At 40.6% G+C, this 27,595-nt stretch overlaps 2 protein-coding genes across 2 annotated transcripts in view; one reads left to right on the top strand and one right to left on the bottom strand.

Annotated features, from left to right (window-relative positions):
• Positions 1 to 764: 764 nt before the first annotated feature.
• On the top strand, positions 765 to 9,948 carry GNAT2 (G protein subunit alpha transducin 2). The gene is made up of 8 exons (XM_007076418.3): positions 765 to 1,122; positions 2,810 to 2,852; positions 3,140 to 3,281; positions 4,001 to 4,158; positions 6,336 to 6,464; positions 6,696 to 6,825; positions 8,514 to 8,667; positions 9,674 to 9,948. Exons 1-8 carry the CDS (start codon positions 1,005 to 1,007, stop codon positions 9,862 to 9,864), a joined length of 1,065 nt encoding a protein of 354 aa, XP_007076480.2. The 5' UTR covers positions 765 to 1,004; the 3' UTR covers positions 9,865 to 9,948.
• A 7,264-nt stretch (positions 9,949 to 17,212) lies between these two features.
• GNAI3 (G protein subunit alpha i3) overlaps positions 17,213 to 27,595 on the bottom strand; it is a 39,143-nt gene continuing 28,760 nt past the window's right edge. Inside the window, exons 6-9 of the mRNA XM_007076419.3 lie at positions 24,502 to 24,631; positions 23,931 to 24,084; positions 19,124 to 19,337; positions 17,213 to 19,034 (exon numbers count right to left, since the gene is read on the bottom strand). Of these exons, the coding sequence (XP_007076481.1) occupies positions 19,147 to 19,337; positions 23,931 to 24,084; positions 24,502 to 24,631 (475 nt within the window). The 3' untranslated portion in view covers positions 17,213 to 19,034; positions 19,124 to 19,146. The remainder of the gene's footprint in view (positions 19,035 to 19,123; positions 19,338 to 23,930; positions 24,085 to 24,501; positions 24,632 to 27,595) is intronic.

The following is a 27,595-nucleotide window of genomic DNA, read 5'->3' as shown; positions in this document are numbered from 1 at the left end:
CTGTATGAGGCAGCACAAACTCCCACTCTAAACAGCAAAGTTCACTCACCAAGTAAGGGTAGGCCTCAGGTGGCTTTACAGAGTTGGAGGCCCGCTCTCTCTGTGTATACTTTTTCTTTCATTCATTCACCAAACTTTTACTGAGGGTCTGCTAATAAACCACACGGTCTAAAGGACTCACATATGAATCAGATTTGGTCCCTGACCTCCAGCGGAAGCAATTCAGCCTGGGAGAAACCCACTCATAAAGCAAAGTACAGTATGAAGGGATAAGTGCTACAAAGAAGCACATAGAGAGATTACCCAACATAGCAGAACAATGCTAATAACTTCCTGGTGCAGCAGCCACTGGAGGAGCTGGAGGAAACATTTCTAATTTTTCCAGGAAGGGCACCACCCTAAACAAGATTTCCTTGCCAGGACCAGCCTGGTATGATGGAGAGGGTGCTTTGATGCCTTGAAGCCCTTGAAAACAAGACTCTAAAATCTGGAGTCTCAGGACAGGCAGAGCTTCCTATGTTTACACATCTAATCTCTAGAGCTAAAATGCAAGTGAATCCAAGGAAGAAAGAGACTTTTAGGAGATCAGCCCCTCAAAAGGATGGGACAGCTGTGATCTCATTCCAGAAAGCTCCAGTACCCGCATTCTGTCCTCCTGTGTCAAAATCCAGCCATTTTCTTAGTTACAGAAACACGTCTTTGCCCTTTGTCATACTGAGCTCTTAATTGGCTTGACCCATCACATTGCTAGATAAAAAGGCTACAATCCCTAGACTAAGTAGGTCTCCAGCTGGGGTAGAAAGTCTCACCCAAGACAGGCAGGGGACGAGAACCTAGAGCCTGCTCCCTCACCAAGCCCCTTATCGACCAGCTTTTGAGGAAGACTACAAAACTGATACTCGATCCCAATTTACTTTTTCCTTATCTTCCATCTCACAGATAGGAAACCCTAGAGAAGAAGCTTAAGGGCCAGAAGAAGCAGCGGAGAAGGAGATAGCAGAAAGATGGGGAGTGGAGTCAGTGCTGAGGACAAAGAACTGGCCAAGAGGTCCAAGGAGCTAGAAAAGAAGCTGCAGGAGGATGCTGACAAGGAAGCCAAGACCGTCAAACTGCTACTGCTGGGTGAGCGAGATGGGAGGATGAGCCAGAGAAGAAGGTACTGCTCCTTCCTGCTTATCCTGAATGGTAGATGGGTTCTAGCCCACCCCATGGGGAGGACGGATGGCCGGTTATTTTCCTCTCCCCATCTGGTCTCAGGCTAAGGGATCAGGGCTCTAGGGCTGAGCACAGCCACCCCAAGGAGATGCAGAATACCAAAGCTACCTTGGAATAGTTCTGCTCTTCCTTGAACCAGGAAGTGTGCAAGGGCTGGGAAAGACCCATCCATCTCCAAATCTAACCAAACCCCACACCTCACAGCTTGGTAAATGCCGTGAACCCTGGGCTTAGAGTTACCTGATCTGCAGTCAGAAAGCTCTGAGTCAGTGGACTCAGAAGTCCTGCCATAGCATCAGTGCCATGTAGTCCCAGAAGCAGGCCCACTGGTTCTTGCCACATAAATGGGTTCCTTCTCCTTGCCTCCAGTAAACATTCTGTATACATTTTATAACTAGGGAGCCAGCCCTGAGGGAGGAGGAATGTCTACGGCAGTCCTTTCCTGGCTTTCTGTTCAGTAGCTGCCTTGAAAGCCCCTTCCAGATGGGAGGTTCATCAACTTGATGAGCCCTAAGCAGATCACAGGTCTGTGCTGAAAAACGACAAGCACCTTCTTCTGTTGGTCAGAGAGATTGGTCACAGCTGCAAACAGAACCTCTTGGTTCAATAAAGAGTTTGGGACACCTGGTTTAGGAAAAAAAAAACCCAACAGTAGTACAGAGATAGGCTAGCTGGGGGGTCTTTGCAGCAGCAGATTAGCTGGCTGGGCTGTTTCCAAGCCCATGAGGAGCCTGTGAACTGGAGCCCCAGGCGGTGGCACCTCCTTTTGCCCAGCCAATCTGTGAGCATACCACTGTAAGCTGGACTCAGACTCCAAGAAGCCCAAAAGCTACAGAAGGGGAAAGATATAGCAAGGCCACTGAGAGATCTTTTAAGCCTAAGCAGCTTTCTTCTACATTCAGGATAAGCAGCTTAAAGGGAACCAGCATAGACTAAATGGGAGGGAGATTAGGGCATCAGGGCAGTGCAAACTGGGGGAGAGAGTTGAAGGGTATGTGGAGGGAGAGCAGAGTGTAAATGAGAGGATAGTAGGGCATTTTAGCCAATAAGGGAAAAAGCAAGATGATGAAAAAAACTATTTCAGTGAAGTTATCCAGCTCTCTGCAATCCTGCTCCAAGATCACTCTCCTGAGTAAAACTGGGCAGAGGAGAAACGTGTTAAAGGAATTCCCTGACTCTATCGGTGGTTCTCAACAAGATTTTGCCACCACCCTCACCCCTCACCAGGACACTAGGGAATGTCTGGAGACATTCTTAGTTGTCACAACTGGAAGAGAAGAGTGCTACTGGCCTCTAGTGAGTAGAGGCCAGGAATGCCACTAAACACCCTACAATGCACAGGACAGCCTCCCACAAAAAAAATAATTGTCCAGCCCAAAATGTCAACAGTGCAGAGGCTGAGAAACTCTGCTCTAAATCCAGACTGAATGGCCTGAGCTCAAGCCTGGCAGAAATTGAGGGCAGCAATCATCCCTACAGGTTGTCTCCTAACAAGACTCCCAAGCAAGCCCTGGCTTAGACTTCTCACAAGCCATCTACTGGAGGGTTGGGGAGAACTGGTGGAAACCTGAAGCATAAACATTTCTCCCTGCAGGTGCTGGGGAGTCAGGAAAGAGCACTATCGTCAAACAGATGAAGTGAGTAAGAACAAAGCCCCCCGAGGACTGAGGTAGGGTGATGAAGTCAGTAGAGCCAGTAGAGGCATGGAGGGTGAAGGGCTCTTCATCCTGAAGGCACCCAGATGTAAAGGATATAAAGAACCTGATTCCCAATGCCCCTCATCTGCATGCCCTTTTCCCCTCACCCTCCACTTTGGCACAGCAATAGGAATAGATTGTGTTCTTATGACCCTTTCAATCCTTCCAGATCCCCAATCCCTTAGGGCTGGTTACTCAGGTCCAACTATGGGCCGGGTGTCTTGCAGGATCATTCATCAGGATGGCTATTCGCCAGAAGAGTGTCTGGAGTACAAGGCCATCATCTACGGGAATATGCTGCAGTCCATCTTGGCTATCATCCAGGCCATGTCCACACTGGGTATTGACTATGCTGAACCAAGCTGTGCGGTATGTGGTTAACAGCAATGCGGTTAAGGTTGGAAGGAAAGGCTAATGATCAGAAAACAGGCAGCTGACAAGCTATGAGGAAATATGGGTCAGAAAGGAGTTTCATAGAACTAAGTCCTACCTACTGAGCTTCCAGTCTTTTTACTTCAGTCTTGGAGAAGTATGCAATCCCTACCTTTATAATACATTACCAAAACCTGTTCTCAGCTTCCTCTGCCTTTTTGTTTTATCTTACCATCTAAAATGCTCCCCTGGGCTCCTTGCCTGGCTATGGAACTTTTACAAGCTAAATCCCTAGTTCTGGCATTTGTCTTTTCCTAGCTTTGGATCATTGAAAGAACAAAGGTGATGGTTGTCTACCATCTGATCTATGTCATGGTCAATCTGGTCTTTAAACTTCCAACCTCCCTGTGAGCAGAGGGCCCACATTTTGTGGCGGTACTCTTTTGAACTAAGGATGGGAGACAGAAACACCACAGAGGAAGCCCCTGGAACCTATTTTCCCCTAGACATCCTAGGACTGGAGAAATTGCCACCCTCTACATCTCAGAAGCACACTCAAAATTAATCCATATGTTTTCTTAACATCTTCACTGGCTGCAATCTCCATCTTAGGCTTTAGTAGCAATGCAAAATGCTTTCTTTTCAGTAGTATTCCCAGGAGCCTCCTGGAAAGCCATTACTCCTGTGTAGTTCTCAGCCAGGTTTCTGCCTTACAGGATACTGGGCGACAGCTCAACACCCTGGCTGACTCCACTGAGGAGGGCACCATGCCTCCCGAGCTGGTTGAGGTCATCAGGAAGTTGTGGAAGGATGGTGGGGTGCAAGCCTGCTTCGAGAGAGCTGCAGAGTACCAGCTCAATGACTCAGCATCTTAGTAAGACTCTGACTGGGGAAGGGGTGGGATTAGCTATAAACAACCTTCTAGGAGAAATCACAAGCAGACTAAAATTTCAGGCATGAAAGCTGGAGTCACAAAGGACTGAATTCAGCGTGGATACCTGTTGTGTTGGGCTTAAGCAGTGTTTTACTATGCTTTGAACTTAATGCCTTTAGAGAGGGACACAGACATAGTTGCCACCACTCTGCTGCTTCAATCTGGCTCACTGCAGCCTATAGAGCTGAAGACCCCCAAATTAAAAACAAATGTGCCCTGCTTAGTAGCCCTCAGACTGCTGTCCTCTTAAATTCATGCACATAGTCTCTCCTTTCAGAACCACAAACACAAAGACAGACCTGCAGTTCTGCCACATGCCCTCCCAGGAAACAGGTGATTAACGATGGCCTTTTCAGGGTGGAATATTCTAGCTGGTAACCTAGGTGTATTTACTTAGGCCACCAACCAGAAACAAATGCCTCCTTCACACATAGCATTTTACATCAGGGTGCCAGGGCAAGGGACACAGAAACTTCCAGGGCAAACCAAAGGAAGTAGGTCAGGGATTTAAAAGAACCAACTTTGCAAAGCTGATTCCAAAAAGATAAGGTACAGAGAGTTTATCAAGCCTACCTCAAACAGCATGGTTTCATAGATGGGCATGAGCTCTGTAGTCAGACAGACCTGGATTTAATCCCTCTTCTGTCATCTAATTTTGTAACACAGTTATCATTTACCATCCACAGAGCACTTACTCACTAAGGCCCAGGCATTGCTGGGTGTGTGAGGTGCACCACCTTGTTTGATTATTCAAGGTAGATAGTACTTTTTATTAGTCCGATGAAAAACTGAGGTTCAGAGAAGTTAACTAACTTGCCCAAAGTCACATAGTTAAATGGCAGAGGTTGAAGTTGACTCCAGGTCTATTTGACCGCAAAGTTGAATGCTTTTTACAATATACCATAGTGCCTCTTGACCTTGGACAAGTTATTCAACTCTTCTGAAATTAACATTCATCTGTAAAATGGGACATGAAACTTGAAGGTGTATGAGGTTAAATGAGAATTTAAATGTGAAAATACTGGCATATACTACACACTTGTTAATTTTCCTTCCCTTCTTCTCTGTCATCCCACTTCACATCTGCCTTCCTCTTGTCTTTAAAAAAAAAGTTTTTTTCATGATAATTGTCAAACACATATGAAAGTAGAATAATACAGTGAATCACCTGACTTCAACCGTTACCAGCTCATGACCACTCTTGTTCCATTTTCTCTCCATCTCCCACTGGATTATTTTGAAGAAAGTCCCAAATATCCTATCATTACATACTAAAAATTTCACTATGTATCTCTCAAAAAAAAAAAAAAAGAGAGAGAGAGAGAGAGGCTCTTTTTAAAAAAAGAAATCACAACATAACCATCACACCTAAATATTTAATAATTCCTTGATGTCATCAAATATCCAAGCCAGTGCTCATTTAAGTTTCCCCAGTTATCTCAACTGTTTGCCCCTCAACTTGATTCAGGATATAAACAAGGTCCATGTATTAAACTGATTCACGTCTCTTATGTCTCTGAAGTCTCTTTTAGTCTACTCCTGCTTCTTGTTAAATTTATTTTTATTTTAAAGAGAGCATGAGTGGGGGAGGGGGAGGAAAAGGGAAAGTGGGGGAGGAGAAGAGAGAGGCGGGGGGAGAGAGAGAATGAATGAATGAATCTCAAGCAGGCTCCACGCTCAGCACAGAGCCCGACACAGAGCTTGATCCCACGACCCTGGGATCATGACCTGAGCCAAAATCAAGAGTCGGAAGCTCAATCAACTGAACCACCCAGGAGCCCCTACTCCTGCTTCTTGTTGGAACTTTTGACACTCATTTAAACCACCAAATCTTACTGAAGGATCTAGAAAACTTTGTAGCCAGGCAAAACTTAAGGAAAAGTTATCTGATTTGACTTAAATGCGACAGAACCCCTGCCACAACTGGGCATGCCTCTCAGCCCACACTCCCTTTTGTAAGGACACATGAGGGTTTGAAGGAAAGAACCCTAGATTTAACAATATGGACTCTAGTCCTGATTCCATCACCAAGTTAGTTATATAACTTTGGGTAGGACCTTTACCTTTCTTGGCCCTGGCTGTGTAAAGTTTAATCCATTCCAATCTCTTTTCTCTAGCTACCTGAACCAATTAGACCGGATTACAGCCCCCGACTACCTCCCTAATGAGCAAGATGTGCTACGATCCAGAGTCAAAACCACAGGCATCATTGAGACCAAGTTTTCCGTCAAAGACTTGAACTTCAGGTGAGTACACAGCTCTCTGGGGGGCATCACAGATACACACATGGTTCCCTGGGGTCACCTCAGATACCAAAAAAGGGGACTGGGGATGCCTCTTGGCCTTCACTAAAGCCCAATCTGAATAACTATCCTATTTGTCCCTCTTTCCTCCCCATTTCCCATCTCATTGCCGACTGGCCCCAAAGTGGCCACCCCTCTGTAAACACCAAGTACATGTGCTGCTTCTTCCCTCAGGATGTTTGACGTGGGAGGGCAACGATCAGAGAGAAAGAAGTGGATCCACTGCTTTGAGGGAGTCACCTGCATCATTTTCTGTGCGGCCCTCAGTGCCTATGATATGGTGCTAGTGGAAGACGACGAAGTGGTAAGTGGCCCTTACAGTAAGCAGCTTTGATAGACAGTCCCCCTGTGACCCTTCCCCTAAGCTTTGTGTCACCAATTCTTCAGCTTGGGTGATTTCAGCTAACATTGACAGTCTAGCAGTCCTCTGGCACACAAATCAATGCCTCAGTAAATAATTCTAGAAAAACTTTCCCCTTTTGCAGGTTCCAGGTTAGCACTTTGGAGGTCTAGATTTACTAGAGGTGAGCTTGGTCTCAAATTAGACATCCAGGAATCACCTGGATATCACACAGCTCACAAGAGGAACGGAGTATTAAAGGGACAAGGGATCACAACTGGGCAAAGCGCAGGGGTTACACTTAGGACTCTTCCAGGCCACCTATGGAAATAAAGGATAGGAGATGAAAATGATACAGCAGAAAAACAATGTATGATGTGCATCTTTGTGCAACAGGATAGAAGGGTTGGACTACTAACCTCACTTGGAAGCCTAAATATGTACTGTCAACAGGACTAAGGGGAGACCTGCAGACCAGGTTTCTCACATGCCACTTAAATTGGCACGTGGAAGACTACCTGAGGGGTGAGTCTCTTGAGCCTGCAGAATTTAACAAGATAGGAGCTCTGCAGACCAAGTGTCAGCCCGCCCAGTCTTGGAGTCTGAGACAGAGAATATCAAGGCATGGAACATGCTAATGGAGGCCCATAGCTTATTGATAGGAGACAAAGCTCCTATACTCCCATCCCTGTCTCAGTTGTTCTCCCTTCTCCTTAGTAGTTCAAGTTCACATTAGAGCACTATGAATATCCTCTAGCCAAAATGTCTTATGGGGTCATTCATTTTTCAAGATCTCTTCCACCTTCAACCCTGAAGTCTATGAAGTCTTAAGGGGTTCTACAGGAGCATTAGCAATGACAAAAGGCCACAAAAAGTAGATTTGTTTTCTTTCTTCATTGGGTGAAAAGATGGAGCCCAAGTCAGATAATAGCATACTTGAAATCCTAAAGGCCCTGCTCCCTAAAAACAGGCTGGTCTGGGGCACTTGGCAACATCTAGACTCTGCAGATACATAGCACCACTTCTCACCTGCTCAGAGTGGCAATCAGAGGAAGAAATAAGGGAGAAGGGCTTGTGGTATGGCGCTGAGAAATTCTCTAGTCCTCACCATTTGACACTGGGGCAATAATTCCTATTACGTTCCTGCCCACACAGAGATCCAGGACTCTGTAACAGAAGCTTATCAAAATCATCCTGAAAAGAAAAATTATCATGGAGATGCAAATGGGCACATGACAACTCAGGCCTAGTTTCAACTCTGTATAAGCAGCACTTACGGAGTCAAAGTCCTTCGCAGTGCCCTGGCTGCCAAAGATTGACCTAACATTTATTGTACACCTATATGCCAGCCACTATCATAGACACTCATACATGATCTCATTGAACTTCCGTAACAACCCTATGAGACAGGGAAACTAAAACTCAGAAAAGTTCAGGGATTTCCCCCAAGTCACACAGCTATGACAGAAAAAGGATGAGAAAGGCAGCTAGATTTCTTTGGCCCTATCCCACCACACTAAAAAGAGATAAGCTATTCCCCAACTTTCCTCTTACATTTGGAGCACTAGTCTCTCCAAGGGGAACAAGAACAGGAAGTAGACAATAGCCCATAAGCTCAGTCTGATATCTCTGATGATGTCTCCTCTTACTAGAATCGCATGCATGAGTCATTACACCTCTTCAACAGTATATGTAACCACAAGTTCTTTGCGGCTACTTCCATTGTCCTCTTTCTCAACAAGAAGGACCTCTTTGAGGAAAAAATCAAGAAAGTCCATCTCAGCATTTGTTTTCCAGAGTATGATGGTAAGTGTCAAGGGATGGAGATAATGGTAATGCTTTCTTGGTAACGACTGGTGATTGCCTCATTTCCTATACCAAGAAGACATAAAGGAACCTGTCTTTAAGAGGTACTAAGTGTGAAACTCCTTTGCTTTGCCAGGCTGATGATCCCTTATCCCTTAAAAAAAATTTTTAGTGTTTATTTATTTTTGAGAGAAAGAGAGAGAGAGAGAGACAGCATGAGTGGGGGAGGGTCAGAGAGTGACACAGAACTCAAAGCAGGCTCCAGGCTGTCAGCACAGAGCCGAACATGAGGCCCAAACTCACAAACCATGAGATCATGACCCGAGCTGAAGTCAGACACGTAACTGACTGAGCCACCCAGGCGCCCCCCTGCCCCGCCCCGCCATATCCCCTTAATACTCAGTTCCTCTTACGCGCTTTGTGATGTCCAAGTGATACTTCGATGTCTAATCTGAGAAACTTGGGTATTCAGTCGTAAGTTTAAAATCAAATGTCCCTGGAACAGAATAGACAGGATGCAGGAGAGCCACAGACTATTTAAATGATACCTCCCAGAAATCAAGGGCAGAGACAAAGAGATCCCTCTCCTCAATTCTGTTGCTCAACTCAAGTGATAAACACTGGAGTACAATAGAGAAGAGGACCCTCCCTTTAAAATTATGTTCCCAACTGCAGCTGTCCAACACATTTCAAGGATCAAGTGGGTCACCTAAAAAGTAAGTGAGCAGGGATGCCTGAGTGGCTCAGTTGGTTCAGGGTCTGACTCCTGATTTTGGCTCAGGTCATGATCTTGTGGTTCGTGGGATCAAGCCATGCATTAGTGTGGAGGCTGCTTGAGAGTCTCTCTTTCCTCTCTCTGCCCTTCCCCCAACTTGTATGCAAGCACACCATGTGCACCTGCACTCTCCCTCTCTCAAAATATATAAATTTTAACATTAAAAAAAAAGCCAGCAGCTAAAAAGGGTTAATTTATCCCATTTCTTCACTATTTTTTCTGGAAAACCAGGGAACAACTCTTTTGAAGATGCAGGGAATTACATCAAGAGTCAGTTCCTTGACCTCAACATGCGAAAAGATGTCAAAGAAATCTACAGTCACATGACCTGTGCTACAGACACACAGAATGTCAAATTTGTATTTGATGCAGTTACAGATATTATTATCAAAGAAAATCTCAAGGACTGTGGGCTGTTCTAATCCTCATCACTCCTCAAGTATACATTCCACAAACAGGCTTGGAATCTGGTTCATTTCAAGCAGAAAAATCATAGATCAATATACCATGGCATGAAGAGTGAATCCATTCTCCCTTGGAGACAGACTCTACATGATCACAACTGTGTCCCATATATTCTTTTCAAAGTGGGGTAGCTAGTGCAGTTTAAAGAATACAAACCCAAGAGTCAGAAGACCCAGGTGCCAGTACTGGTTCTGCAATTTACTACAAAGTATAAATATTTCATTTCTCTGAGCCTTGAGTCCCTCATCTATAAAATGAAGGTAACTTTTCTACTACTTCACAGGGTTATTCTTAATGATCACAAACATAACTAAAGGGAAGGAACATAAAAGCTGTGTGGTCAGAGTCACAGAAAGAAATCCTATGTAAAAGCAGCCATTTATGAAATTCAAGACCAAGTTTTTAGATGAACTATCCCAAGCACAATAGCAACTTTCCCTACTGTCTGGAAAAAATTAAAAAATAAAAAATGAGATCTCAGCAAACCTTACCATCATTTTTTACTAACAGACCCTATGTGCCTTAGCTCAGAGATCTGGATCACTGAATAGAAGATGTAAGTTTGTTAGTTTCTAAGGCACATGTCTAAAAATGATCATCTTTATTAAGCAGACTCTCTCTCTGCCCCCCAACTACTGTAAAAACTGAGTTTCCTTTATCTCTGTAAGTAACTGTCTCAGGTGCACAAGACACTTTCTGAATAAATTTAGAAGACTTCAACACACTCCCACTTGGAGTATTAATGATTTTTATTGCTACCACTTCTCGATCACAGAATTTAGAGTAACTGAGCAAACCTAGAATTCTCATTTCAACTGCTACATGTTTCAGAACAAAAAAAAGCAGCTGATCTTGCTTTGGGCATTGAAAATCTTTGCAGTTGGATCCATGTGATGCCTGGCTGAAAACAACATCTCCTGATACAGGACAATAAGTAAATTATTTCTCTGAACTCCTTTGAGGGGAAACGAAGCTTGCATTTATCTTGACAGGAGGTGGCGAAGTCAAGTACAGATTTAGCATCTACAACTACTAGTGAGGAAAGCTCCTGGCGTCCAAGATTTAGTATATAAAGGAAAGTGTCAATTAAAATGAAAATCTGTTCCTTGCCAGAAACACATATTCACACTTAGCCTGTTACTAGCAATATTGATACTAGAGAGCCATATGAGCTTGAAATACACTGAAGAATAAATTTGCAGCTGTTAAAATTGGACTCATTTAATCGTCTTTTTGATTCCATGAAAAGAAGTCAACTTGGGAGAAGTACCAGAGAAATAAGGGAAAGTACTCTGACTATTGCCAATTATAAAACTTTACCACATAAAAAAAACCTGGGCAAGACTTCATGCATCCAAGAGCTCTGTTCAGGGACTGTTTCTAAATGGCATATTCCAACTATCACTAACCTGTTTTGCTTTAACTCCATATACAGGGGTTATGAGCCTTTTTTTGCATGATGGATCCCTCCAACAGTCTGATGAAACCTATAGACCTCTTCTCAGGATATTTAAAAATGCGTAAAATTATAAGGGAAACCAACATACTAGGAATAAATTCTACCTTTGGAGCCCTGAAGTCCCAGGTTAAGAATCCTCACTCCAGCTAAGATCTTGTCTATTCAGGCCCCAAATCTAATTTATCTCACTTATCCCATCTTCAGATAGGGTAGCCCAACTTCCCCACAAATTGTATCAGATTGTTTACTTCTTTTATTATCTTCTCCTTGCTCTTTGACTCTAAGCAGGACTTGGTTAGAGGCCAAACTATAAAAGCCTACCCTAGGCTTCTTGGTTACGGATGTTCATATAGAACCGGCCCTATAGTCCAAGCATGAAAATAGCCAATGGGCCTGGTCTTCTGGTACTCTACTCACTCTGCTGTCTTTGTCTTCTTTTGCTTCCTTTTAAATTTACACTATAATGTTGAATTTTATCATCAGAAATTCTTTCTTGTAACAAGGTAGGTCAGAAACAATTCGACCTGATTTTCATGAACTGCAATCTTAATTCTTAAAATGGTAAAGCTAGAAGGAAGTTTAAAATAGTCCAGGCCCATCACTAGTAATTTATAGATAAGAAACTGAGGCCCAGGGAGAAGGAGTGTCTTCATCAAGATCAAACTGCTAGGAAGTAGCAGAACTAGAACTCCAAAATAGGTCTCCTGAATCCCAAGCCAGCATTCTATATATGTACCATGCTACTGAAAGCCCACCATACACCACACTATTCAATTTTCTCATTTCCCTAAGCTCCTCCCACTCCCAAATTCTTGGTTATTTTTAAATTATGCCATCTCTAAACCATATTTAACAAAATCATCTCCAAACTGAATACAAATCAGTCTCAAAGTGGAATGTGAAATTAGCATAAAATAACAAAAATATAAATAACTTTAAGTTTGTTCGTTGAAGGTGTAATTAATATCCCGTTCATATCCTTAGAGGGCAGAGATCTTAATGTAGTTCCCTTGCAGCGCATTTAGCCACTGATGACAGTAAGCCAAATGTGAAGTATGTTCCATTTCTTGTAGATCTGATGACAGTTGCTTTTCTTTATCTTTTTTACAAAAATACAGTACAATTAACACAAAAGGACAAATACTATACGATTGTACTTACATTCCCAGGGGCTGGGAGGAGATGGGAATGGGGAGTTAGTGTTTAATGGATACAGAGTTTCAGTTTAGGAAGATGAAAAAGTTCTGGAGATGGGCAGTGGTGACAATTTGCACAACAATGTGAATGTGCTTAGTGCCACCGAACTATGTACTTAAAAATGATTAAGATGGTAAAGTTTATGTTATGTATAGTTTACCACAATAAAAATATAATGGAAAGAATACAACAGAATCGGAACTGTGCTTTTACGTTCTGTGGATAAAAGCAGCACAAAAATTCAGTCTTAAAAGCAATATAAAAGACACATTTACTTGTAACACTTCCTACTCTGATAAAAAAAAAATTCACGCAACATGTACCCCAAATAGTCCAAATCAGGGTAGCCCCATTCCCGAGGTAAGAAATAACAGCATTGAGAACCCACTCTATAACTGGAGATGTGCCGTAGACCAAAGTGTGCTGGCCATGCTGGGTGGAGAAGGTGGTGAAGGGTGAAGAGCTCTTACCTCCCACTGCCCTCTCTACCCGGCACAGCCCCCGGAGCACAGATTCCAGCAGGCTTCAGTGTTGGCCCAGGGATTGCAAGTGTGCCAGAGCTTCTGGTGATCCTGCTAGGTAAAAGCATGAAGACATTTCTGTGAGGTCAGACAGACATAGTGCAGACTGCAAAAGGGAACTTTTCTGCCATCTGGCCATGAAAAGGCAAGCACTAGTATGAACAGAAATAAAGAACTGAATTTAAATGCAAAACAAAGACCTTTGTTTTTACCCAGCTGCACAAATTTTAGAGAAATTTACAGTTGAACTTCATTTCAGGTGTTCAAAATGAATATGGGAAAAGTGATGCTGAGAAAAGACGGCCGGCTACAATGAATACAACTGTTGGGACTGCCTTATAAGATTACTTGTTTTGCAGTATAGTATAATCTTGAGTATCATAAAGAATATTTACAAAAGCACTTTTAAATGTTATTTCGATTGCCTCAGGATTACAGAATGTCATAGCTGAAAGGAATAATTTAGTCCAACTTTAAGTAACAGATGAGAGATGTTAAGACAGAGATTTCATAGATGATTGGAAGCAGGGAAAAGACCAGAATCCAGAGTGACAAACAACTCTCCATAAGATTCTGAGAGATCTCAGGACCTTTATCCTCCATGAGCACAGATGAACAGTTTAGGAAGAACAGAAAGAACAGGTAATTTCTTGTGATTTGTTATGTCTACTGGGAATCTCTCTTACATTTAAACAAGCCTCTAGGTAAAAATGTTTGGATAACTGAAAGGAGTATGGGGGCAGGAGACGAGGTTGGTGGGGTGGGGGGTAGTAGAGGATAGGAGATAAGCCACATTGTACAAAATTTAATATTCCAGCTGTCAAAGATCTTACATCTGAATGCTAATACATTGAGACGGTGTATCCCAGCAGTGTTATTTGCTAATATTGGATTATTTCTGCTACCTTGTTGATTTCCACTAGCTTTCAGGAAGAGAACACGGGGTTAGCAGCAAACATACATAAGAGTCTTCTATTTGGCTGCTCAAACAGTCCTCTTATTTATCTTTTCCCTAGCCTTGTTTCAAAAGGACTTTCCAGTCTGTAATTTAGAGCTAGCTAGCTTTGCTCTTTATCCACCAACTGTAAATGAATATTCATGTTATTTCATATATATAGTTAGACCTCTGTCACAGGATTTTGTCTTTACTTTGAGGTAGCTTTCCATTTTCACTGAATAAATGCAGTAAAAAAAAAATTAAACCAATGTTTGGAAACTTCAAGTGTTTTGTCTTAATTATGTATAAAGATTAAATACTCTGTATCAAAAGTGTAAGAATGTTCTTTGACTTAACAGTTCTCATACTAATTTTTTTGGTGGACGGCACTCTAAGTCACATACAAAAGGTGCTTCTGATTTCTTGGCAAATAAAAAATGCCTCAGTCGTTTACTAGTGATTTTTTTAAGGTTAAATCTGTCTACTGTTTGTGTTGATCTTTAACATTGGGTCCCATTCAGTTATCCCCCAAATGTTGGCCCAGGTTAGCTTCATCAGAACCACCTGAGAAATGTATTTAAAAATACATGTTCCCAAGACCTGTAGACTTAATTTAGTAGAGTTTAGCCAGGGAATCTGTATGTTAATCTTGCACCTCAGGTATCTACTACCATATAACCTTCTTTATTATCTCTCACTCCTAAGAAGACTGGAGTTGAGCCAGGTATGTAAGCCTGACATAGTATCAGAAAAAACTGTCCTGTCCCGACTTGTTCTGGAGTATGTTCTCCTAGCAGAAGTAATTCATATAAGTTATGAGAAAATGGGGGTGGGGGTTAAAACTTACACAAAGGTAAAGGAACACAGATCTTGACCATCCAGGAAGTTCATTCCTTGTACCTCACCTAAATCTTTTACTTCCTGCTAACTAGCTCCTAACAAGCTAACTAACTGCTAACAAGATCAACTTTTGATTTCAGTCCCCTAAGCAGCCTGGTTTTCTCTTGTGCTTAGACAGCCATAAAGCTATGTGGAGAGTTGTGGCTGGTCCAGGTCAGATCTCTGACTTGTACTGTGAAGCCTGGAGAATGAGCTGGCAGTACTAGGAAACTGAAATAACCTTGTTCTTCAAGTTAGTATAAGAGGAACACCTGGGTGGCTCAGTCAGTTGAGCGTTCAACTTCAGATCAGGTTGTGATCTCACAGTTTGTGGAGTCAAGTCCCACATCAGGTTCTGTGCGGACAGCTCAAAGCCTGGAGCTGTTCCAGGTTCTATGTCTCCCTCTCTCTCTGCCCCCTCCCCAACTCATGCGCACGCATGCTCTCTCTCTCAAAAATAAACATTAAAAAAAAATTGAAGTCAGTATAAGATATGAAAGATTTCATAAGTGGTAAGAGTGAAGAAAATTAGTGCTGTTTTAGTTATATTTAAATGAGTAAAGGACTGTGGTTTTTTTGAACATCTGGAAGGCGACGGGCACCTGGGTGGCTCAGTTGGTTAAGCGTCCTACTCTTGATTTTGGCTCAGATCCTGATCTCATGACTCATGAGATCGAGCCCTGCATTGGGCTCTGTGCTAACACGTGGAGCCTGCTTGGGTCTCTCTCTCTCTGCCCCTTACACACGCGCACACTCGCGCTCTCTCTCTCAAAATAAATAAACATTTGAACATCTGAAAGGGGTAAAAAAGATCAACCAAAGGGAGGTTTTTAATGGGAATGAAAGACTACCTTATATGTAACTGCCAATACAGCAACAAGCTGTGCAACGCGATTCTCCAGAGCTATGCTAAACAAATGTATAAATATATGAAACAACTAGTCAGGCTAGACAAGCAATGTACAAAGAAAGTCACAGCTACAAATAGGACAGTGGCTAGGATATAAGAATATAAGGTGGGCAAATGAATTAGAAGAACCAGCAGTTATTTTTAAATGCTCTAAAATGTGTATATAATAAAACACAAATAGAACACATAAAAGAAGAAGAAACAAGGCAAGAAAATAGTTTTTAAAATTTGGTCCATCTATTCTTAGAATGCAGCACTTTATAAAAAATAACAATCCATCATTGGAAACAATAATAAAATGACACACTGAACTAGAGACTTAGAATTTAAACTGTCCAAGATGAAATGTCATCCCAAGATCCACTTATGAATAACTGTAAAAGTTTTTGGAATTTTTGTGCCAGGAGGTGAAATCTGCTGCAAGGCTGAGTTTGTAAGGTCGGGCAAGACTGGCCTTTAAGGAGACTATATCCTCTTTAAATAGAGCCTAATGAATGGCATTTCTACAGCCCAAGGTTTTAATCAGGTGCAGATGGAACAAAATAAACAGCAAAATAAAGCTATTGTTCCAGTCCTTCCTACTAGGGTCTATTTACTGTTCTTTATTCATTAAAATTTAATTTTCTTAGATGTGCTGGTTTCTCAGATGGTCCAAAGCCTGGCCACATGAATACTGAAATGCAGTCCATCACAAACCTCCAGCATTCTCCACAGAAAAGACACAAGGCAACTTTTAGTTTCTTTGATTACAAATACCAATCCTTTTTTCTCCAGGCTAGTACACATGATGTTTCACCCCCACACTCTGGCTCTGCTATTAGAAAAGATCTTTTATTTCAAAACACAACAGTGATTTGCAAAGCTGGTAAGAATCACCTTTTTAAAATGATAGATCACTAGGCCCACCAGCCAAGAGTCAATCTCTGAAATGGATCCAGGTGATTTTGACTTAAGGCATATCTGAAAAACAATGACTTGAATTGTGTCCCTGTGTCCTCCAGGAATGTGCATTTAGACAAATTACTTGGGATGGTAGGGTAGGGGGTGATCTTCATGTAAATAAAGAAAAATGTAAATGGCATGGGGGCAAAAAAATCAGAGAATTACTATTTTTTCATTAACAGAAAAGCTAAAAAATGAACGTATCAGATAGACATATTCAAATGAAAATACAAGGTGCATTTCAAAGTAAAATTAACGCATTCAGATTATTTGTTATTTTGGATTATCATCAACACCATCCCATTAGCCCTGACTATAGAAAGACTACAGTTAAAACAATATTCCACGAGTTCTCATTTCCAGATGATTCTAGATCACAAAATACAATAAGGAAAAGATTATTCAAAATGAACAGGAACTATCGGTCCTATCTACATTGTGGGCATAAACTAATCACCAATCGAAGCTGATCATTTTTTCTTTCTTTTAGATGCAGTTTTCCCAGCCCTAAAGAAATTGTTTAGATAGTACCGTTATAGCATCTGCATAGTTATACTTTTCCAAAAAGAGTAAGAAAAAAAATTCCAATAAAGGCACTGAAGTGCTGTGGCTTGCTTTCTGAATTAGCTTTGCTGACCATCATTCCTTTTTCTTTTTTTTTTAAACTAGTAAAAGGTCACATCAAAAGATGACATAGAATCCAATCTGAAAAGACTGGACCCCAAAGGCACTGCTCAAACTGCTGATTTGGAATGCTCACAATACATTCTCTTCACCTGCCTTCCCCCAAAGGCCCATTCGATATTTAAAGACATTTGCTGTACATTATACAAAAGGACCTACAGGCCGAGGTGAATAAAGCTCTCCACAAAACCAAAATGTAAACCCGGAAAATGGATTATGATTGCATGTCACTGACACAGATATGACATAAGACCCTCAGTCAGGCCAAAATAAAACAATACTACTACACCAAAAGACTAGACCTTCAGGGAACCCTCTACCTAAACCCACTCTCAGACAAAGGCCAAAGCACATTCAGCAGGAACAAAAAGAAACAGAAGAAAATATTTCCAGAAAGGACTAATTACAAACAGGAACAAACCTGGACTCTTTACTCACCATTTTAATACTGCTGCCAACTATAACAGATTAAAATCTGTACATACAACATAGTGGAAAAAGTCCCAAAATGCAGGAGTTTTGTCAAAAGAAGGTACTGACTAAGGATTACTACAATTAACATTGCTACAATAAAAACAATGGCAAACAGGGATTTGGCACCACATTTACAAAGTAAAAGCATGCACTGTTAATACACTTTAGATGTTTCCCAACAGAAAAGGCCATGGAAGATGGAAAACAAGGGGCATCTTTTACAGAACTCCCTATGACTGAGACAAACAAGCAAGAACCAAAGTGGTCAATTTAGTAGATATGTAGCAGCAAAGTCACGGTTTCCGTTTGGAATTTTGCAATTTGCATTTCTAATTGACAGCTGCCCTGGGTGTGTCCATATCCAAGAAACTAACTTTACATCCTACATCAGCATTTACCTAGTAATTTGGTAATCAGCATAAACCAGGTTAACCTTAAACCATAAACTTAAACAAAAGTTAGAAAGTGAGAATCTTATTACAGAACTCTCCAATGTAATTACCACTTAAAAACCATGATGGTACTTTGAGCAGGAGAGTAACATAAATTTCATCCAAAAAAGCTATAGTCATAGCCCCAATAACCATAAAGAATTAAGTAATTATGGAAATATGATGTTCTGACCATACCAAAAGTTAAAAACAAAGAGCTCCTACTAAGAGGAGTATTTTCAAGATGATCTGGTCACATCATGTGCATAGTTAAGATTGTGTTTTAATAAAGATTCTCTTGCAAACAAAGAAATAAAATTTAGTAACATTATTCTCTTGATGAAAAAAAAAACTTTAAAAATGAACTGGTGGTTTGTTAAGAAGGAAAAAAAAGAGTAAGCTACATATTAAAGTTCTGGAATGCAGCACCTCAACTTCACATCGGCCCTAAACATTTGAGATTATGAAATCCAAGTGATGTCTTAATGATCGAATCATACTTTATACAGTCGTTCCAATTCCAATGTCTGACTTTAGCATCTCATGTCAATTAAGAGTTCCCTAATACAGAAGATTGTGCTAAAGAGTGCTAAGATTCTGCATGCTGCTGCCATTCCCTGGTCCCGTTCATGCTTGCAGCTGCCCAATGAGACAGCAAAAGAAGTCTGGTCTCAACACTCCACACTGTAATAACTAGAAAAGAAGAACATTCTTAATTAGAATAGTTTACAAAGTCCAGGGACATCACTAGAGCACTATAACTAAATTGTCTGAAGTTTTACCTTTCATTAATCTCCAACCCTCTTCAGTAAAGTCCACATTCCTTTAAGTTGTTTTTAATGATGACATCCGTAACAGCATCAAAAACAAACTGCACATTCTTGGTGTCTGTGGCACAGGTGAAGTGAGTATAGATCTCCTTGGTGTCTTTTCTTCTGTTCAGATCTTCAAACTGGCACTGAATATAAGCAGCTGCTTCTTCATATGTATTGGAACCTGAAGCAGACACTCAATATTCTCAGTTTAAATTATAATAGCTGCCTGCACTCAACTAAGTCAGGCCATCCCCACTGACTGATGAAGAGAGGGAATAACCCAAATGAATATAGACAGATTTCTTTAATTCTATAATCATTAGGCTTTCTTTTTTTTTTTTTTTTAACGTTTATTTATTTTTGAGACAGAGAGAGACAGAGCATGAACGGGGGAGGGTCACAGAGAGAGGGAGACACAGAATCTGAAACAGGCTCCAGGCTCTGAGCTGTCGGCACAGAGCCCGACGCGGGGCTCGAACTCACGGACCGCGAGATCGTGACCTGAGCTGAAGTCGGATGCTTAACCGACCAAGCCACCCAGGCGCCCCTAATCATTAGGCTTTCTTGAGAGCAGACTCTAAGTAAAACAAAATCATCACACGAAAAGATCTAGGGAAACGAGCCTTTTCCTTTTTCCCCTTTCATTTAGACGTTTCAGCTAAAAAACCAAAAATGTATAAAAGGAAACTAGGGAAGTAGGAAGATGCGTTGCTAGGACACAACTGTTGAAAAGGTCAGAGAGCCTGTGCTCCTTGGAGTGATCTTGACATAAACAATTCAAAAGAGTTAGTCACGCTTCTTTTCAAAATCATACCAGTTTTAAGGAAGCTGAGCTTCAGAGCCTTATGGCAATAATTTAATGAAAGGTAAACTAGTACATGTGAAAGGGAAAGGGGCCTGAATTATGCCCTTTAAAATGTGTTTCTGTGGCATATAAATTATTAACTTATCTCAGTTAAGCTGTCATTTTTTAAAGGGGAGGGGGCTCAAAAGAAAACCTTATTTTCAACTCTTAACACTTACCCACACGCTTCTACACCATCTTAACTGCCTGTGAGCCTTTAGAATTGCCCTAGAAACTGACTACAGAACCAGAAAAACTCAACAACAAAAACACAATACTTTATTCTTGTAAACCAGAGGCTGTTTTCCACAAATAACATTTGTGAAATTAAGTGACGTTAGACACAGCAACAAATACCAACAAGAAAGGAATGTTATTTAAGCAGAATATTTAAAGAAATAAAGGAAGACAGCCTGGTAGGTGCTTGAAATAGGTTTCATGAGCTCTGCAGAACTTCTGTATATTAAAGGAGAGAGGGGGACTGAAAAGCGAATTCTGGCTGGTAGAACAGATACTGACACTTGGGAAATGAGGACCGTGAGACTTCTTAAGAAGAACGAAGCCAGTGCAAGACAGGCTTACAAGTTCACCACAAAAAAAAAAAAAAAAAAAAAAGCTATGATATTGAGGGCTCTTTGCTATGTGGAAGATTTTCAGCTAGAACACTGTCAATCCTTCGACTTAAGATTTCTCTCCACCTTAAAACCTGGCTACTTTTCTACTCACCTCTCTCCTGATTCTGACTACATTTGCAAATTCCCAAAGAAAGGCCAGGGGGCTTATGCTACATCTCAACTTTTTAGCCCACCACCTCACTTAAAAAGTTACCTGTATCTCCACTTATTTATACCTTTGGTCTTAGAGAGGTCTCCCTTCTGGTTCAAAATTTAACTGCTCTACCAAGACTTTTAAGTTGAGGTGAAATTTACATAACATACAAGTGCACAATACAGTGGCATAATGTATTCACAATGTTATGCAACCACCTTCTCTCTCTAGTTTCAAAACGTCTTCACCAACCCAGAAAAACAACCCATTCCCAATAAGTAATCATTCCTCATTCTCCCCACAGTACCTCCCCCCATCTCCTGGTAACCACCAACCAATCTGTTGTCCCTATGGATTTGTCTATTTGGGGAATATTACACAAAACAATCACACAAATGTGACCTGTTGTGTTTGGTTCCTTTCACTTGGCATAATGTTTATCAGGTTCGTATAAGTTGTAGCATGTATCAGTACTTCATTCCTTTTTATGGCTGAATAATAATAATAATAATAATTCCATTGTACGGAATTCCTTGATTCCTTCCTTTCCCACCTGCTTACAAATCTTGCTCCATCAATTACATCCAATTTTTACAACTTCTGCTATAAAATCTTACCTCCAAGCTTATGAACATTCTTAAATCTTTCCTTCCCCTGTAATCCAAGTTACAGTAGGCTATACCTATCTTCATTTCTCCACTTCCCACTCAGTAACTCACTGTCCTGACTCTACTCTTACTGACACTGCTCTCAGTAACACTCACGATCTCCTGGATCGCTAACTCCAGAGGCCATTTTTCAATGTGTATCTTACTTTGTACACAACATTGCTGACCACCCCTCACTCACTTCTTAAACTCCTAGCTTTTGATACCTTGGCTCTCCTGGTTCTCGTCTTTATACCTAATACAAACCTTTCTTTCTCTCCTGCCAAAAAAGTCTGAAATTCTCTCTCATTCTATCCATGGTCCTTTTCTGTTTTCATTCTATATCATCACCCCATGTCATCTGATCCATTTCCATGCTGTATTTATACATGATCTCAAATCAATATATCTAACCCCCAATCTCTCCCAAAACTCCAAGGCCACATATACACCTGCCTATTAGATACCGCCATCTGGATGTTCTTCAGATACTTCAAAATCAATATTCCTAAATATCAGTTAGAGACCACAGCACCAGCAGCCAATCAAGACAGAACTCTGGGAGTACCTTTGACTCTTCTGGCTTCTTTACCTTAGCTACCCTCTTCACTTTATTACAGAAAGCATTTACAGTGTCTGCTCAGCTAAAAAAAAGTTCTCCTTCCCTGAAAATATCCAATTCTGATCTAAAGGTTATAGTGGTGCAGCCCTGGCATTTCGTGTTTGCATCCCTGACATTAACTGGGCTAAGTATTTTTACCTGGCTTAACCTTGGCCAGAATCTGTCCCCTAGGAATTTGAACATGGGGCCAACCATTATCAGTTTAGCCTGGTCTTTTATTTAAAAAAAAAAAAAATTGTTTTTAAGATTTTATTTCTAAGTAATCTCTCCACCCAACATGAGGTCAAACTTACAACCTTGAGATCAAAAGTCACATGCTCTACCAAATGAGCCAGCCATGTGCCCGAGCCTTACCTTTTAAATGCAGGAGAAAAGGGTGCCTGGGTAGTAGTTCAGATGGTTAAGTGCCTGACTCCTGAAATTGGCTCAGGTCATGATCTTATGGTGGTGGTGGGATCAAGCCCCATGTCGGCTCCACGCTGACCATGGATCCTGCTTGGTATTCCCTCTCTCTTTCTGTGTGTCTCTCTCTCTCAAAATAAACATACATACATACATACATACCTACCTACCTACCTACCTACCTACCTACCTAACTGCAGGAGAAAGACCATGGCAGGGCCATCTTATATCACATAAACTGAGTAGCACAGAAAGTTGGTAAGCAGAGAAAAATAAAGAAGATACACAGAAGGAGAGAAGAGATGGGGAAAGAAGTACTTCCAGGATCCCTGACACTTTTCTATTTTCTAGTTCTAAATGCATTCTTAAGATATGTCTGCGTTCTTGCCCTTGGCTTCTATGATATATCCCTGTATCTTCACCTGAAGTTTTTATTTGTATCCTAAGTGACTCCTTACTAATTCAACTCCCCTACTATCCATCTTTATTGCCATTTATTATATCATCTTTCTTTTTTCATATTTTTTATGCTTTATTCTTTTTAAATTAAAAAAAATTTTTTAATGTTTATTTTTGAGAGACAGACTGAGAGTGGGGAGGGGCAGAGAGAGAGGGAGACACAGAATACAAAGCAGGCTCCAGGCTCTGAGCTGTCAGCACAGAGCCCGATGTGGGGCTCAAACCCACGAACCGTGAGATCATGACCTGAGCCGAAGTCAGATGCTTAACCAACTGAGCCATCCAGGCTCCCCTGTATCATCTTTCTAAAGCAGTTTCTCCTACATCATGTATCCGAATCAAAATCCTTGGACAGCTTGCCCCTATCTCAGTATGAAATACAAAGCCCTCCGTGAGCATCCCACCCATCACTTCAACAACTCCCTCCCATCACTTTAAGCTCTGACAATACCAAATTCCTTCTAGGTTCCAAAATGCATCATGGTTTTTTTTTTTTTTTTTTTTTTTTTTAAACCTCCATATATTCCTACAGGTTATTCCTTCTTCCTAAAATGCTTTTATTCCTCAGTATACCTCGTCATTTCTAATTCATCCTCTCGTTATCTCACTCCAAGTGTCATTTCCTCTGGCAAAAAGAGGACACTGAACCCACAGCAGTAACCACGTCTTCTGTTAATGAGCATTTCATACTATAATGAAATTCTTTATGTGTGCCCCTCTCTCTACAACTACTGTGTCTTGAGTGCAATGACTGCATCTTCTCGTATTTTGTTAACATACTTACACCAAATTTTGATTTTTATTTTTCTCTATTTTCCTCAAACGGTGAGGAAGACAGAAATATAAAATAAACACAGTAAACTCAATTATGTCAGGAACAGCACTTTAGACTTAACTGGTCTTAATCACATGCTTAATGTTAATACCACTACCAGTGAACACTCCATAAGGTTATACATGCATTGTTTAAAATAAAAAGGCAGGTATAGGAATGCCACTGAAGTGTGAACAAAATCGTTCATGATCTCTTACCCGTGTATTCTGGATAACAGATAGTTAATGGACTCCTCTTTATTTTTTCCTCAAAAAGATCTTTCTTGTTGAGGAAGAGAATGATTGAAGTGTCTGTAAACCATTTGTTGTTACAAATGCTGTCAAACAGTTTCATGCTTTCATGCATTCGGTTCTGAGGGGGGAAAAAAAGGATGTCAGTAACAGAAAGCAAAAGTGGATTAACTGTTAATGAAAAAACAGACCAACAAGTTTTAAAAGCACTGAATGGCATTCATGGAAATAAACCAGAGACTGACAACTCAAAAGTTAATCCAGTCCTCATTTTTGTAATTCTTGGAGGTTGGGAGATGGGAAGAAGAATGGCTACCAAGAGCACTTAATCCTGCCCACATACTCAGTGTGCTGTCATATCTCTTAAGAATTAATAGAGCATGGATCAGTATTTTAAAATTCTAAACCCACTGACAGGGAAAAAAATTAAGGAATCAAGTTTTGGTCCAACGAGCAAATGTATGCACTGAATCTTCCTAAGTTATTTTCCATTTCCTGGCTGCATTAGACTGCCTTTTTACCAGAAAACCCAACATACCATCTCCTCATCCTCAGCCAGAACAAGGTCATAATCACTGAGGGCCACACAGAAGATAATTGCTGTCACTCCCTCAAAACAGTGAATCCACTTTTTGCGTTCTGATCTCTGGCCACCTACATCAAACATCCTGAAGTAAAGGGAAAGAAAGCACAAATTCAGCAAGGTCACAAACACACCTCTCCCTAAACTGAAATGTTTAGGGAACCTCCCACTATTGCGTGTGGAACACCCCATTTATAACAGAAAAGACAAACAAGCAGCAGATAAAATGTAGTCGAACTAATAATCCATGGTCAAAAGAGAATAACATGAGCAAATAAAATCTAGGGATAATCAAAATTCTCATTGTAAATAACTAGCTGAGCCTTCTCTATCAAAGCTTCTATCAGATGAAATTATATCTCAAAAATCAGCAGAATAAGCACTGAAACGGATTAAAGGAAGACGGGGAAAAAAAGACAGGAAAAATGAAGAGCTGAATAATATAACTTAAGATAACAGCAAGAATAACTAATATTTACCATTTACCATGGTGCCAGATACAATCCTAAACATCTTAAGTACATTAACTCATTTGACCCTCACAACACTCCTATAAGTACAATTATCATCTCCAGTGCACAGCTATGTTAAGTAATTTGCCCAAGGGCACACTACTAACAAATGGGGACTGGAGCTCTGAACCCAGGCACTCTAACTCCAGCGCCCTGGCTCTTACCCACACCACCACTCTACCTCTCGAAATGGTTTACTCTTTAGTTAAAGAGAACACTGAAAAACTAGAAATCTCCAACTTGCATTCTGCTTCCAAAATGTTTGTTTCCCTTACTTTGTAAAAAAAAATTCTTCCTTTTTTAAAGGCGAGGTTTAAAGCTGAGGTTTTTTAAAGCTGAGGTTCCTTACTTTAAGGAAAAAATATTTTAGAGATTAATTATGGAGAAGGCAAATTGTATTTCAGGGTAGGACTCTAAGAACCCAATATCTAAAAACCAAACTTATTTAGCCTGTGTCTCCGAACTCTTAGGTCTCATCTAAAGCTAACTCAGCTGTTGACAAACTTTATGTTCCACTCCAGATGAGTTTCAGTCCATCACTCCCTTTTGGGGGGCTTACTTAATATCCTGGCTCAACTGCTGTACTTCTGTCAACAGCATCCTCATCTACTTCCTACAGTAAGGGGAACACCTGCAGTGCTTTGTCTGTTAGCTGGTACCAGTGTCTGAGGAGGTATGCAGGTAGGTTTAGTATGTCAAGATCGACAGTGGTGACGAGGAGTCTATTTCCAAAGAATTTTCCCAGAGAAATTGAGAGAAATAAGACATCACTGAGTAATTTCTCAATGTACATTTGAAAAGAACAATCATATTATCTCTTCATGACTCAGCCTTTTCTTTTAGTTGATTTAGCACCTTTTTTTCGTTTGTTTGTTTTTCCAGCCTTTGGTCATGACAACTGGAATGATACAATCACAAGCTGGCTTTGATACAGGGTCATATTATAGGTTTGAGGAAAGTGGACATCATATATATCACCATAAAAGTCTCTCAAGGGGAGACACACACTGGTACACCAATAATTTCAGCTTACCCCTTCATTTTCTTCTACAAAGTCCATGAAACTGGAAGAATATTAAGATGTCCCCAAGGTGGGCTTTTAGCACATATTAACATTTACAATATAATTTACTAACAGATGAACATTTTATAAACATTACCTCATAACTGAGAGGCAAGTAAGCAATTACACAATGCCTTGCATATAGCAGATGCTCAATAAATGTTTGAATGAATGGATAGTGGTTTTGCCTAGAGAGAAGAGGAAAAGGAAGAAGTGATAGTACTTCATAACAAGATATCTACATGCCAACAATTAAGTGGGTACAGCACCTTAACGAAGCCTGGCTACTGATCCTGACGTAAGAAGACCAACAGGATTTACCCAACTAAAGATCAATCCATGACATCAACAAGAATGTTTCCCGCACTAAATAAGGTTCACCGCATATAATTATAAATGGATTACTAATCTTACTGTACACAAAAGGCATCTCATTCTTATGGCTTCATGGGTGATAGATAAATCCATATGGTCTTTGCTACTCTAGTTAGATACATTCATCAGTGCTAAAGAGAAGTAGCTCTCCTATTCTACCAATATTCAGCTGAACTACTATTTTTTTGCACCATGTTTCAAACCTGTTTTGGTTTATTAAGATTTCAAGACCTCCACTGGAATCTAGTAATACCTAAACTCCATGTGGATTTCACAAATCCTGCGAAGCAAATATTTTCAGAGAGAAAAAAACTGAGAAGCTCCTAGCTAGAAGTTACATTTGCGTTTGACACTGCGGAGTATCACAGGCTACATACAAGCATAATGAAGCAACTGGAAAGAACATCATATAGTGAAGGGGAAAAGCTTACTCCTAATCTCAAAGGTCACAAAAGCAGAAAGTGGGAACCAAAAAGACAGTTCTAGTATTTACAAAAGACCATTAACACACAGATAAGCTGAAGCCTATTTTAGAATAACTAATGCTAATGAGAAAGTCCTTTGTATTCATATTCTAGAATTCTCTCTCTCTCTAAAACAACCACTTTTTCTATATCATCATAGTTCCCCAAAATACCTCTATCTCCAGATTGATTTTCCATTCTATACTACATTAAAAACTCAGTTGTGCATGATACTGTGCACAATGCAGTCCAAGAGCCATGACAGTATCAGCTCCATTCCATTAAACTTAAAGGGAAATGCACTCCAGTAAGGAAGGATTGACATGGGTGAGTAAAGCATGTCTATTTTAATATCAAAATGGCAGAACAAAGCCACACGACTAAGCCAAAAAACTAGTTTTCTAGCCTTAGTATTGTTGTTACCTTTCTAAACGACAAACGTTCAATACCTGTTTTGATGATTCCAACAAAAAAGCAGCTGAAAAGAATAAAAATAAAATAAACCGATAACCATATGATTACTTTTATTGATATTTACACTTTAATTTTGAATTTAAATTCCTCCAAATGGACAAAAATATTTGATGTTATCTGGACAAAGAAGAAAGGTTTGGGCCCCCATTCAGTTAAAACAT

The sequence above is a fragment of the Panthera tigris genome, chromosome C1 (genome assembly GCF_018350195.1).
Source record: "Panthera tigris isolate Pti1 chromosome C1, P.tigris_Pti1_mat1.1, whole genome shotgun sequence".
Taxonomy (NCBI): Eukaryota; Metazoa; Chordata; class Mammalia; order Carnivora; family Felidae; genus Panthera; species Panthera tigris.
Note: the sequence above shows the minus strand (reverse complement) of the source record. Positions and strands in the feature narration are given on the sequence as shown.

Coding starts and splice junctions, on each gene's coding strand:
- GNAT2 (XM_007076418.3), top strand. CDS start 1,005: ATGGGGAGTGGAGTCAGTGCTGAGGACAAAGAACTGGCCAAGAGGTCC. Junction 3,282..4,000: donor ATGCTGAACCAAGCTGTGCG/GTATGTGGTTAA, acceptor TCTGCCTTACAG/GATACTGGGCGACAGCTCAA. Junction 6,465..6,695: donor GTCAAAGACTTGAACTTCAG/GTGAGTACACAG, acceptor TTCTTCCCTCAG/GATGTTTGACGTGGGAGGGC.